The 15000-nt window shown below is 28.9% G+C and overlaps 1 protein-coding gene across 1 annotated transcript in view; it reads right to left on the reverse strand.

Annotated features, from left to right (window-relative positions):
* LOC109077134 (calcium-activated potassium channel subunit alpha-1-like) overlaps nt 1-15000 on the reverse strand; it is a 90201-nt gene that overhangs the window by 46678 nt on the left and 28523 nt on the right. Inside the window, 1 exon segment of the mRNA XM_042768179.1 lies at nt 2430-2484. Within this exon segment, the coding sequence (XP_042624113.1) occupies nt 2430-2484 (55 nt within the window).

Consider the following 15000-nt stretch of genomic DNA (forward strand, 5'->3'; position numbering starts at 1 on the left):
CGCTGCAGGTTTACAGCGCTCAGGACAATTAAACGCTGCTAGCCAGAGGCCAAAGTCTCACATCAAATTGCTAAATCCCCCATGATGCACTAATGAGGAAGAGGATAAGGCTCACTTCCTGTGTCAACAGGTCTGTTTTGAGCAGGACGGCATGAGTGCGTGTTTCTAATGCTGAACAGGACATGCTATACAGATATGAAAGATCTAAAAGATTACAACACAATAGGTCAGAACAAGATTTACTGAAACAAGCAAGACTGTTCTGAAACAGAGACATAGCTTTGGATATTTATGATACTGAAATAAAACTTATAAGCACAAATTCATGCATGTGTTATGCTTTTATAATGTTCAAAGGAATAGTTCACCCAAAAATTATTATTTGCAGAAAATGAATTCTCTTCTGATTTAGACCAGATGACTTTTTCACTGGAGGAAGCATTATTTTAGCCAGAAGCAACGGTTTTAAAGTTAAAAATGTCTTAATGCTGGATTTGATTCAGCTTTTGTCTTCTCCAGATGTTAACTGATGGATTATTGTGATGTTTTTATCAGCTGTTTGGACTCTCATTCTGACGGCACCCATTCACTGCAGAGCATCCATTGCTGAGACACTGATGCAATGCTACATTTCTACAAACCTGATGAAGAAACTAACTCATCCTAATCTGGGATGACCTGAAGGATTTTCACTTTTGTGTGAACTATTCCTTTAAGACAACACAAAGTAGTTAGGATCACAACACACGTTTCAGTGTAAGTCTATCTGCCGATGTCATTTCATACATACTAAATTGCATTTGTATTTAACCTGAAGTGATGCAATTAGGTTAATTTGGTTTCCTTATCATTTACACACTGTCATGTCTTTCCAAACCTGTCAGTGACACCAGAAGTAATTGGTTCTCGTGTGTCTTGTGACCAACTGAAACGCAGTCAAGAGATTTGAGAGCGCAGATTTTCAACAAATGATTATTTTAATATACAGTATGATAAATATATAGTGCACAAGGCAAATAAAACTGCTTTATAATACTTTTTTGGAGCTTGACGGCATCTGACCCATGTACTTTCAGTGAATGGAAAGATACTCATAGTAAACTATTGTTTTAATGAGTTCTAAACCACCAGATGTTTTCTGACAGATGCACCTGCTGATGTTTAATGTAATGAGCGGTTCTGCTTTAATCGCAGTCTATACAGAGAAAAATCTGCAGTAGAGAAACAAACATGCGCTGCCCATGGCGTAAACCGGTTGTGTCATAACGTTCTTCACCTTTATGAGCTCGCTGATGTGTGAGATGTTAGATGACGTCAGTTTGACCCCCGTATGTTCAGTGGTGATGCTCTTAACTCACTCTCTCTGTGTTTCTATTCCTAAATCTGTCTGTCGAAGCCCAAGGGACGATTCCTTCCGCCCCAGTCCCCATCACTTATTCATGGATACAGTCCACGATGAACATTTGAATAGGGAAAATGTATCCTAAATGTTTATTCCAGTTGATGAATGTGTATTTATATATTATAGATAGATGGATAGATAATTCTGCATTCTGTATTAATGGTTTAATTTACATTTAATTCTCAAAAAAGGTACCTAATCAACTGAATACAAATTTTAAAAATCCATAATTATTAAAATCTCAACAGTAATAGTGCCATATGAAATTTATTTATTTATTTATTTGAAATTATTTTAATTCTTCTGGAAATTATGCATTTATGAAATTTTGTGTTTTAGGATTTAATGCAAGTGTTTTGGCATCGAGACACTATTATAGTTTTTATTAAGATTTTCAATTACTTTTTTATTTTTATGTTTTCTACTTTCATTGTAATGTTAGTAATTTTGCTGTCAATAGTTTTCGTTATTTTCGTTATTTATTATTTTAGTTTTAGTTTTAGTTATTTTAGACCATCAAGTTAAACAAAATGAAAAATGAGAAATTATGCTTTTTTCATTTTAATTTCTTTCAGTTATTTTGATTTAATTTATTTTTAATCAACTTTAATAACCCTGTTTAATACAAATGTAGTATTCAAAACTCTGGCAATCATATGAATGCATAAAACTTAAATTTATACTTTTAAAAGAAATTTTTTTTTTTAAATGTAATCAAATAAAATTTGAACAATTCCTTTCATTTCAAAGGCTTATTCACAGTAAATGCAAAACAGATCACTGCCAAAATGTCCATTTGACCAGACCAGAATATTCAAGTCAAATGAAAACCAGATTTACTCACTCAAGAAATCGTGTTTACAATTTATATTCAAGCATGTTTTGAACAGACTTGTATGGTTCAATTTAAAGCATGCATTATAGCCATTTTTTGTTGCATTTTTTATTACTTGCCTTTGTTTAAGTGGGTGGTTAATTTTGAACCCTGAACGTAAATGCACAGGAATAAAATAAGACATAAACTCACTTCGAGGAGTCGATGAAGTAAATCACAAGAGCTCCGATGCTCAGAGCAAAGAAAAACAACACCAAAAACACAAAAGAAAAAAAAAAATTCCTTTAACTTAAAATAAAAAATTAAAATCCTTCCAATAACAACTTTTATAGAAAAGCAAACACTTCTTCAAACGTTCAGCTTGTGTGTGTGTGTGTGTGTGTGTGTGTGTGTGTGTGCTGGCAGAAACCCATTTTAATTGAAAGATCCTTGTGTGTGTGTGTGTGTGTGTGTGTGTGTGTGTGTGTGATTCCAGCTGAACTGGGACGTCTTTCTCATTAGTCAGAACGTCCTGCTGGCAGAAACCCATTTTAATTGAAAGATCCTGATGAGATTTGGGCAGGAATTGGACGCTGTGTAAACATCAAGCCACTGAGGATTGGGAAAAAAAACACTTAAAAAACACCAGATCTCACATCCAGCTTTAAAGGAACGGTTCAGAGCAAAGGAACGTTCTGTCATCTTTCACTCATGTCCTTCCAAATCTGTCTCGCTTTGTTTCGTGGAACACAAAAAGAGACGTTTAGTAGAATGTTCATGCTGTTCAATCCCCAAAAGAGACATAAAACACCATAACAGTATGATAACAAAATCTTCTGAAGACACATAATAGCTTTGTGTGAGAAGCTTTATCTTGCTAGTGAATCAAGTATGTTTTTATAATGATAAAATAAATATATATTAATTATATATATATAATTCTATTCAAAAGTTTAGGGTTAGTAAGGTTTTGTATTAAGACTTTTATTCAGCAAGGATGAATTATATTAAACAAAAGTGACTTTTATAATGTTACAAAATATTTCTATTATGTTCTTTTGAACTTTCTGTTCATTTGTGAATCCTGAAAAATAGAATAAATCACTGTTTCCACAAAAAATATTGTGTTTTCAACATTGATAATAATCAGAAATGTTTCTTGTGCAGCAAATCATCATATTAGAATGATTTCTGAAGATCATGTGACACTGAAGACTGGAGTAATGATGCTGAAAATACAGCTTTGAACACAGGAATAAATTATATTCACATACTGTAGAAGTATCTAATATCTAATAATATTTCACAATTTTACAGTTTTTACTGTGTGTTTTTGATCAAATAAATGCAGCCTTGATGAGCAGAAAAGACTTCTTTTTTTTTAATCATACTTATCCAAATATTTTTGAATGGTATATTTAATAATAATAATAATAATAATAATAATAATAATAATAATAATAATATATATATATATAAATTATTTTATTACTATTATAATTTGTGCAATGATTGTTTTTAATAGACTCATTATTTACTTATCATTATTCTTTAAATTCATATTATAAAAATGTATGTAAAATATCCATATAGAGAGTTATTTTAATATAATTTGATATTTTGAATTAATATTGAAATTAATACTTTGAATTAGTTTTTATTTACATATATTTTTAACATTAACATTTTAATTTCAGTTAAAGATTATAATCGTAATTTTGTTGTTTTTTTTAATCAGTCTTATATTTTAGTTTTAATACTTTTAGTACATAAAGGTAAATTAAATGAAAATGAAAATTATAATTATAGAATAACATACAATATTTCTATTGTACTTTATTATTTAATTCTCATTATTCTTTATATTAATATTAAAAAGCTGTGGAAATGCAAAACCAGCTTGATATTGCATCTCAGATCTGTATGAAGAAAGTAATTCAGGTTCGGAGCAACATGAGGGTGAATAAATAATGATGATTTTCATTTCTGAATATACTGAATTATCTCTTGAGAATCAAACCCATCAGGTGCTGACCTACTCTTCCTCTCGCTCTGAGTCTCTCATGCATTTTGAATGAGCAGCTACAGTAGATTATTTTCCATGAGGGGGAATGCTATTGTCTATAAACCATTGAATCACTCACACTGAGAAAACACCTGCATGTATTTTTAATGGCCACTCACACACGGGAGCGTCCCGCGGCTGAGTCCAAGTCAAAACATGCTGTCAAACGGCTGATTTTAGGAGGCCGCATGCAGACGCGGAGAAGCTCGGCCCGTCTGGAGTCTGATTCATAGGAGATCATGCTTTGACACATCTGTTTCCATGGTAATGGGCGGCACTTTGGCCCCTGTGACCAGCAGAGGGAGCAGCTGATGCTCACCAACAACACAACAAACAAACAAACAGGTTCAGTGTGAGTTCAGTCAAAACTGCTTCATCCACTGATCGACACAAACCTGACATGAGCCAATATTGATTATTACACAATGTAATTATCAATATTATCAATACTATTTAAAATTACATTTGAATAATGACCTTTTAAATAATTAAAATCTAATAAAAATAATATTTTTAGTAACTGTGGTTATATTGAAAGTAAATTATAAATCAAATATATCTGTATTTTTTCAGAATAAACCTCATATAATATTTTTATATCTATCTATCTATCTATCTATCTATCTATCTATCTATATATATATATATATACACACACACAGTATATATATTTTTTGTATAATTGAAATACTATTTTAGGTTTTTTTATTATTGAAATCAATATATCTTATGTAATATATTTTATACGTAATATATTTTATTTTAATATGTGTTAAGTTGTAGCAATTTAGTTTTCATTAATTTAGTACATCAAGTTCAACTAAATGAAAATAAGCAATGAAATAAAATAACAATAATAAATAAATATATCTAATTTCAAATAAAAAAAAATTTTCTACTTATTAAATTCAAATTATCACTTGTGGAAAGGCAAATGTTCAATAATTTAAAATTAAATATTAATTACCTAATAAATTATTAAAATTTAAAACATTAATAGTAATGGTGGTAATATTAATAGGATATTATAAATCAGACATATTAACAGTAATATTAATGCTAAACAATAATTTATATAGCAATGTATAAAAATCTAAATAATTAATATATAATTATCAAATATTTATAATATAAATATAAACATTAAATAAATAAGTAGATATAAATCTATCTATCTATCTATATATGGATGGATGGATTGAGATAGATAGATAGATAGATAGATAGATAGATAGATAGATAGATAGATAGATAGATAGATAGATAGATAGATAGATAGATAGATAGATAGATAGATAGATAGATAGATAGATAGTGAATCGATAGATAGATAGATAGATAGATAGATAGATAGATAGATAGATAGATAGATAGATAGATAGATAGATAGATAGATAGATAGATAGATGATAGAATAGGTAGATTAGATAGATAGATAGATAGATAGATAGATAGATAGATAGATAGTGAATCGGTAGATAGATAGATAGATCGATAGATAGATAGATAGATAGATAGATAGATAGATAGATAGATAGATAGATAGATAGATAGATAGAGAATAGATAGATAGTGAATAGATAGATAGTGAATAGATAGTGAATCGATAGATAGATAGATAGATAGATAGATAGATAGATAGATAGATAGATAGATAGATAGATAGATAGATAGATAGATAGATAGATAGATAGATAGATAGATAGATAGATAGATGATAGATAGATAGTGAATCGATAGATAGATAGATAGATAGATAGATAGATAGATAGATAGATAGAGAATCGATAGATAGATAGATAGATAGATAGATAGATAGATAGATAGATAGATAGATAGATAGATAGATAGATAGATAGATAGATAGATAGATAGATAGATAGTGCAATCGATAGATAGATAGTGAATAGATAGATAGATAGATAGATAGATAGATAGATAGATAGATAGATAGATAGATAGATAGATAGATAGATAGATAGATAGATAGATAGATGAAACATGTTTGATAACTTGTCTATACAGAAATTGACTTGACTGTTACATCTAGCCCCAGTGACCTCAATAAAGTATAAAATCTGAATCAAGTGCATGTGAATAATTGAGGATTTGTCTTGTCTGATGTGATGTATAATGCAGGAGTGAGTTGTGTGTCTAACATGAGATCTAATCTGCCGTCTGAAAGTGAAACTCGGTGTGATTTCTAATCGCTGACTGACTGACAGCAGAAGAGGAGAGAAGCGGATCGCAGCGTTTACTACAGCTTCAGGGGTCAGAGGTCACACGCATTTCATTACCCGTCTGCGCTGGCGCTTAAGAAAACTGACTCCAGACTGCATGAGGGTCACTCCTGCTGTCAGAGCCCGTCATATGATAGAAACACCAGCTAACACAATGATAACAGATCTTCTTAAAGGGGTCTAATGCTATTTCATGCTTTCTGAGTTATTAACACTGTTAAACAGCTGGATTCTCTCAAACATGGCTAAAGTTTCAAAAAATGAGTTGGATGTATGATGGAGTATTTCTGTGCCAAATACACTCCTTCTGGGTTTAGAAAGTTTTTTCAAGTATGGCCCTTCATGACGTTATTTCAGTGACGGATGTTTCATAAACAAGGTCATGAGTCAGAAACTTAGGCTGTGAGTAAAACTGCATCAAGTTTCTGTGTTTTGTTAGCAACAAGCAAGTAATCGCTACCCACTATCTACCCCCACCACACGACTCCACTACATCAACTCTACTCAGATACAAAGACAAAAGCAGTACCTTACCTTTCTTTTAAAAATTTGATGGTACTCTATAGATCCTCGAGATTAACATGAGATTGGCAGACACTGTGTGAGTTACGTCCCCTTTGTAGGACAACCGTGAATTTTAAATCATTTCATCATTCTAGTTTTAATACTTATATACACACACATATAGGCAATTATCAATATGATTTCAAATTAAACATTCATTTTAATAAATAAATCATCTATTAAATATTTACAACTGAATAATTAATATTAATAGTAATATTAACATTAACAGTATATTATATAATATATAGTTTAAGAGATCAATTAGTGTTACAAAACAGAAAAGACCCCTATCAGTTCAGAATGCACCTCATTAATAATTAATATTAATAGGAATATTAATGATAAATAATATAATTTATAAAATGATATAAATATGAATTCTTTACATATTATTGTATCACATATTTACATTACATTATTTAAAAAATATCATATGTGTGTGTGTGTGTGTGTAAACAGGTGCACTTTTTTATCCCGTACTGTAAATTATCAATTTGATAATTTACACCTTGAAAATGCTATTAATGGCTATTAATGTCAACATATCAAATTGACAGCAGCTGCTCCAATTAAACAACTGACCAAATTATTATTAACTAAAACTAAAACATTAAAAAATTATAATAATAATAATAATAATAAAAGATATACTATAAATAAATAAATATAATGTTATATTATACAAATATTATATACATAAAAATATAACTATATTATAATATAAATATAAAAATAATAAAAATAAAAAACTTTTATTTCAGTCAAAGCAACATTTCTCATTTTTGTTTGAAGCAGTTGAAGTAATATAATAATTAAAAATAATAAAAATTATATAAAAATATAACAAAAACACAAAAAATTAACTAAAATCAAAGTGAAAGCAGAAAATATTAAAATAAATTCAAATTCAAAATGTTAATGTTATTACTCAGATTCAGATAAAACACAGTAAAAACTGATATCAAATAAATCAAAAAAAGCTCAAGCACTAAACAAAAACAATAATGTTTACAGAATAGTGAAAAAATAGCAAAACACCCAAAAAAAAAACAAAAGGAAAAAAACAAAAATTTAAGAGAAAACTAAATATTTTTTTAAAATATAATTTTCAAAATATTATTTATTAAAATTAATAATATATATATATTAGGGCTGTCAAATGATTAATCACGATTAATCACATCCAAAAAAGTTTTGTTTACATAATATATGTATGTGTACAGGGTATATTTATTATGTATATATAAATACACACACATAAATTATATATTTAGAAAATATTTACATGTATATACATTTATCTATTTATATATCTTATATTTATATATTATATATCTAATATATTTAATAATATAAAACATAACATATCTTCTTAAATATATACATGCATGTGTGTGTATTTATATATACATAATAAATTATACACAGTATACACACATATATTATGTAAACAAAACTTTTTTTGGATTTGCATTAATCGTGATTAATCATTTGACAGCCCTAATATATATATATATATATATATATATATATATATATATATATATATATATATATTTATATATATATATATAATTATTAAATATTAACATTAATATTTCATGCTCTGATCCAGACTGTCAAAACTGATATCAAACCAATCGATCAAAAAAAAAAAAAACACACACAAAACAACAAACCAACAAATGTGTTTGGTCACACATTTCCCAGAGCAGCTCTCGGCCAAAGAAGCTGCACACTGAAGCAGGCTGTGTATTGTATATACTGTAAGAGCTGTAGGCTAATAAAGGTTGAGCTCGTTATGGATCAGATGCCTGACACTCCATTCTGTCAGAAATGTCACTGCATTTAATGGCTTAAATACGGCAGATACAGAGACACGGCAGCAGCCTGAACTAAACACGAGAGAGAGAGAGAGAGAGAGAGAGAGAGAGAGAGAGAGAGAGAGAGTATTTACAGCAGCTAGTGAAGTATTGAAAGCGCTCTTCATCCTCCTCATCCTCGCAGCGCTCTGTAAATAAGAGGCTGTAGTAAAGCGAGGGAAATGTCACAGATCTTTTGTTCAAGTGTTTTGTGAAGGATGGAGAGCGTTAGTCACCGTTACGCTATAAATTATAAATGACAGTCAAAAGCAGTGAGGACTCACAGTATAAACTCATAAAATACAAATAATAACAAATAATTCTAGAAACAAACACAAAAACTACATTCAAAAAAACAATATACGTATAACACTACTGAAAGGACAAGTTTCTAAAGTGTACAATACACAAAATATTAATTAATACTCTAAAAGAAAACAGAATAATTAATAAATAAAAAAAAAAAAAAACAAAAAATCTATAAAAATAAAAAAATATATATTTTATTCAAAATTGTATTCAAAATATGAATTATATTATATCAAGTATAATTTGTTATTTTTTTGTGAATCCTGTTTAGGCTAACAGAAAACTAAAATATAAAAATAAATTAATAATATAATGTAAAATAAAATAAAAAGTATTTTGCCAAAGCAGTAATAATGGGGGGGGGGGGGTCAATTAATTAAAATAAACTATTAAAATAAAATAAAATCAAAACAAATAAATCAAAATTAAACTTTGTCAATTAAACTTTAAAAATTAACTTAAATTTAAATGAAAATAAGTTTTATTACTTAAAATTAAATAATAATATGATGTATAAATAATAAAAATTTAAATAAAAAACAATAGTGAGTGAAAAACATAAATCAAACAATTAAACTAAAATAATAACTGAAAAATAAAGCTGCAAACAAGTATCCAAAACCAAAAAGCTAATATTGGCTGATGAAATATCAAATACTGATTTATGCCAATATTTAATTCCCAGTTTCGAAGATATCATGAATATTTTGGTGTTTCAAGTTGAAAATATCATAGTAAACTGCATTTGCACGTCTGCATATTCAAACACAATCAGTCACAATACAAAAAAGACACAAACTCACAGAGGTTTTAAACAAATGGAAATGGCAGAATATTAATTTGTGTCTGAACTGATGCTGTAACTCCCTGCGCAGCGGCAGCAGAAGCTGAGTGTAATCCAGTGCTGTGATGTAACGCTCTGATGATATTTTGTGTACGAGACTCAAATAAGAGGAATTTCATAACGAGGGTTTGGGATCGAGGCGCCTGTTCCGCTGAAAACTCTGAACATGTGGAAGAGGACAAAGAGGATTTTCAGTCTCATCTCGACGTGAGCAGGTTATTTCATCTCTCTTTGCTCTCTAGCAGGTTCTGATAACCCTTCTAACCCTCTAACTCTCTCACTTTAACCAGCAGTGTAAACACTGACTGCACAACTTCATTTACAACTTCAAGATGGAAATCGGTCACCTTAGTAAAACATACATTTACTTAGCTAACAATTCAAAACTGCTGCAACTTTTACATAAAATAATAAATAAACAATCAAAACCTGATGTGAATTTTACTAATACATAAAAAAACATAACATTACAATTTAAACCTGCTGTGAATTAAAATAAAATTTAATAAAAAACAAAGCTAACAAATCAAATCTGCTGCAAATTTTACATAAAATAAAAAATAAATAAATAAATAAGCAAACCAAACCTGATGTGAATTTTACTTAATAATATATATAAAAAAATTAAAATAAAAAATAAAGCTTACAATTCAAAACTGCTGTGAATTTAAATTAATAAATAAAAATTTAATAAAATTAAAAACATAAAGCTAATAATTCAAATCTGCTGCAAATTGTACTTAATAATAAATAAAATAAAAAACATAAAAACTAAAATAACACCAATCAATAAAATAAAATAAAAAAACAAAACAAAAAAACCAAAACCTAACAAAACAAACCTGCTGTTAATTTTACTTAATAAATAAAATAAAATTTAAAATAAAATAAATCAATGAATAAAATACAATATAAATTAAAATACTTTTATTTAAAGCAGCCAATTTCAAAGTCAAAGTTTTAATGTTGTTGAAAAAAAGCCTCTTCTGTTCACCAAGGATGCATTTATTTGTTAAAAAATAAAGTAAAAATACTGTAAAATTGTGAAATATTATTACTATTTAAAACAGCTGTTTTTATGTGAATATCTGTAAAAATGTTATTTATTTCTGTGATGCATAGCTGTATTTTCAGCATCATTACTCCTGTCTTCAGTGTCACATGATCTTCAGAAATCATTCTAATATGATGATTTGCTGCTCAAGAAAAAATTCTTACTACAAAAAATTTTTGAAAAAACTGTGAAACCTCTTATTTTTACCTCTTATTTTTCTGCATTTATTTTTTCAGGATTCACAAATATAGAAAGTTCAAAAGAACATCATTTATTTGAAATAGAAATCTATTTTAACATTATAAATGTCTTTACTGTCACTTTTGATCAATTTAATGTGTCATCGATGAATAAAATGATTAATTTCTATGAACGATCAGATAGATCCATCAGCACTTACAGCTCTGTAGACTCTCTGCTTCTAGAAATACTTGCTATCATTAATGAATCTGGATCAGAGTCTGTCTAATATAGATCTCTGACCTGTGCAGGAGGCTGGAGAACATTTACAGTACAGAGTGTGTGTGTGTGTGTGTGTGTGTGTGTGTGTGTGTGTGTGTGTGTGTGTGTGTGTGTGTGTGTGTGTGTGTGTGTGTGTGTGTGTGTGTGTGTGTGTGTGTGTGTCTGCGCTCACAAAACAGGACAGTGAATTTGTCCTGGCAGAGACGTAACTGGAACGATCTGCAGCTCTTTCTCATCGGTGTGTTTCTGACTGCGTCAATCTGACGAAAACACGGCTGGGTCACATTTCATTTTACATTTATGCTTTTTGCAGATGCTTTTATCCAAAGCGACTTACATTGCATTCAAGATATGCTTGAAGAGTTGCTGTATTTAAATTAACATTAAAAAAAGTTATTACATTGTACATAAAAAAAACCTACACCTATTTTTTGCATGGCAGCATGACATTCCTGATGCTGTTTTCATGAACTAAGACTGGCAAAAGAGCTCATTTACATATAGGAAACTTAAAGGTACAGTAGCAAAAAAGTAAATGGAAAAGCAAAACTAAATTGGTGCAAAAAAAGCTAGCTATAAATCAACATTCATTAATGCATTTTAGATATATTGAACACTTTTTACTGCATTATTTTGACTTATGTTCATTTTTAAAAACTACATTTTTTTATTGTCAGAAATGTATATGTAGAAATTAACCAATTCTAAACAAAACTTAAAAAATTAAGATTAACACAACCTTATTTAAAATTATTATTATTTTATTATTATTATTATTGTTGTTGTTGTTAAAAAATTAGAATTTATATTTTGTGTAAAGTAAATGAAACCCACTGTATTTTTATCCTGATCTAAAACTGACTAATGTTAACGTTAGTTCATAAATATAGGTTTTACATTTGTTTTATTGTTAGAAATGTATTAGTAAATTTAAAAATTAACAAAACATTAAGCAAATAAATTAAATTAATCAAGATTACTATAACCTTATTTTAAATTACTGCTGCCATTATTATTATAAATATTATTATTAATTATAATAATACCACTTCAAAATAGAATTTATACATTTTTTATTATTATTATTATTTAAAAATTATAAATTATATTTTGCATAATATATTACATAAGATTAGATTCCTTTACTGTCATTGCACAGAGTACAACGAAATTAAGTAGCAATCCTTGGCATTATTCACACATAACATCAAAAGTTATCAGAACAGTATTAATTTAAAAGTGCAGGATCAAAGAAAAATATATATATACAACAATAGGACAATGTGATAAAATGATACAATACATCCGGATGTTGCACAACTGACTCTATGTGTACAAGTAGTGCAGTTAATGTAAACAAGTAGTGCAGAAGTACAGTTGAAATGTAAACCAACGAGGAACAGTTGAAGATACTATTTGCATCTATGCAATGTTCAGTGGTATTGTGGTCAAGAAAGACAGAGTCTGTGTAGATTGTTCGGCAGTGTTCAGTTCACGAAGGGCTCTGGGGTAGAAACTTTCTGTTAGACCTGAAACGCCTAACAGTGGGCAGCCGGTCAAACAGCTGATGTCCAGTGTGGGATGTGTCTTTAAGTATGTCTGTTGTTCTACTTATTTGAATATAAATATTTTGCATATTTGCACCTATTTGTATTATTAATTTTAAATATATATATTTTGCATATTTGCACCTATTTTAGGAGCATTCTTTGCATTGCGGCATGTTTTCCTGCGGGTGTCTGCATGATGTGACTCTAACAGGTGAGGCAGATAAATCACAGGTGGCCGGAGACCAAATGACCGTCCACCGCTGTCAGACTCATTCCCATCACTGACGTCTGAAGCTCAGCTCTGATTTTAAACATGCTCTGTCAAAAACAGTTCAGTGGGTCAATGATTCCCAGGATTCACAATGATGTGCTCATCAACAAATGCAGAATCTGCATAATAACTTCAATTAAGATGAATCTATGGCTCTTCCTCTGTTTCCATCAGCTGAACATGGCATTTATCACTATCTCTGAAACAAAATGTTTTTTTTTTTTTTATTTGTGAGTGATTTCAGCTAATAAAGACACTGAAATGAACAATATCAATACCTCCACAACATCTAAACCATGTACAAAATAAAAAATTCAAACATTTTTGAAACAGATTTCACTCAGAAATCGCAAGTAAATTTAATAAATAATTACAGTAGGCAATTTTAAAATAGAAAAAATATCCAACAAAAAACAAACAAACAATCTTTTATTTATAACTTAAAAAAAATATTTTACAGTGTAGTAGATTTTACGGAGCACAGCAGTCCTGAAAAGAAATTACAATTCAGAACAGTGGGAAAATGTAAAATAGTTACCAATAGTATAATTATTGTTATTCATTTAAAATAAAGTTGTATTAATATTGGTTAATTTTATTATTATTATTATTATTATTATTATTATTATTATTAACCCTAATTAATTTTAATACAACCTTGTTTTGAAGTATTAATAATAATAATAATAAACCAAAATTAATACAACCTTATTTTAAAGTCTTATATATCTTCACATCTTCACACATCTCTAAAAAAAAAACACACAAATAAAATATTACACCAGAAATAAATAAAAAAATAATATTAAAAAAATTCAAAAAAAAAAATAAAAAAATGAATAAATATTAATATTAAATATATGTGCACTGTACACAAATAAAACAAAGACTATAAGAATATAATTTCAGTCTTTCTACTTGACAAATTTCAGATTTAATTCAGTGTGTTAATTGCTGTTTCTTAATTATTAATTATGAAATTTACTAGCATTTTCATGTTGATATATTTTGAATGTCTATACTATAACCACACTTTACAAAAATCACGAATACAAAAAATTACGCACACTAATGACAGATCACTAGATTAAATAAGAATAAGAACAAATTAACTGGTAGGTTTCTATCTGATCTGTATTCCAGATGAAGAGGGTTTTACTCAACATTCATTCAGAATGAGAACAAATCAAGCAGTAAATCCTCTAAAGAGAAAACACACACACACACACACACACACACACACACACACAGAGATTCACACTTCATAATGAGCCGCTCTTCTCTTCCTCCGGCCGATCTTTTAAGTGTTTCCTCTGAAGGTTTGTGTTCCACATCAGCTCAGAATCACAGTCCAGGGTTTGGAGGAAGAGCTTCCTCACGGGACAGATTCACTACAGCTTCAGATGCATGCTTTCTGGGTTACTATTATTATTTTATTATTCTTGTTTCACCGATAATACGACTACTGTGTGACTGATGTTTCTCTCTCTCAAGAATAAATGTGTGCATTAATTACGCTGAGTTTGATGCTGATGAGCGAACACTTCTAATCCGGTCAAT

Source organism: Cyprinus carpio, chromosome A12, assembly GCF_018340385.1.
Source record: "Cyprinus carpio isolate SPL01 chromosome A12, ASM1834038v1, whole genome shotgun sequence".
NCBI classification, from domain to species: domain Eukaryota; kingdom Metazoa; phylum Chordata; class Actinopteri; order Cypriniformes; family Cyprinidae; genus Cyprinus; species Cyprinus carpio.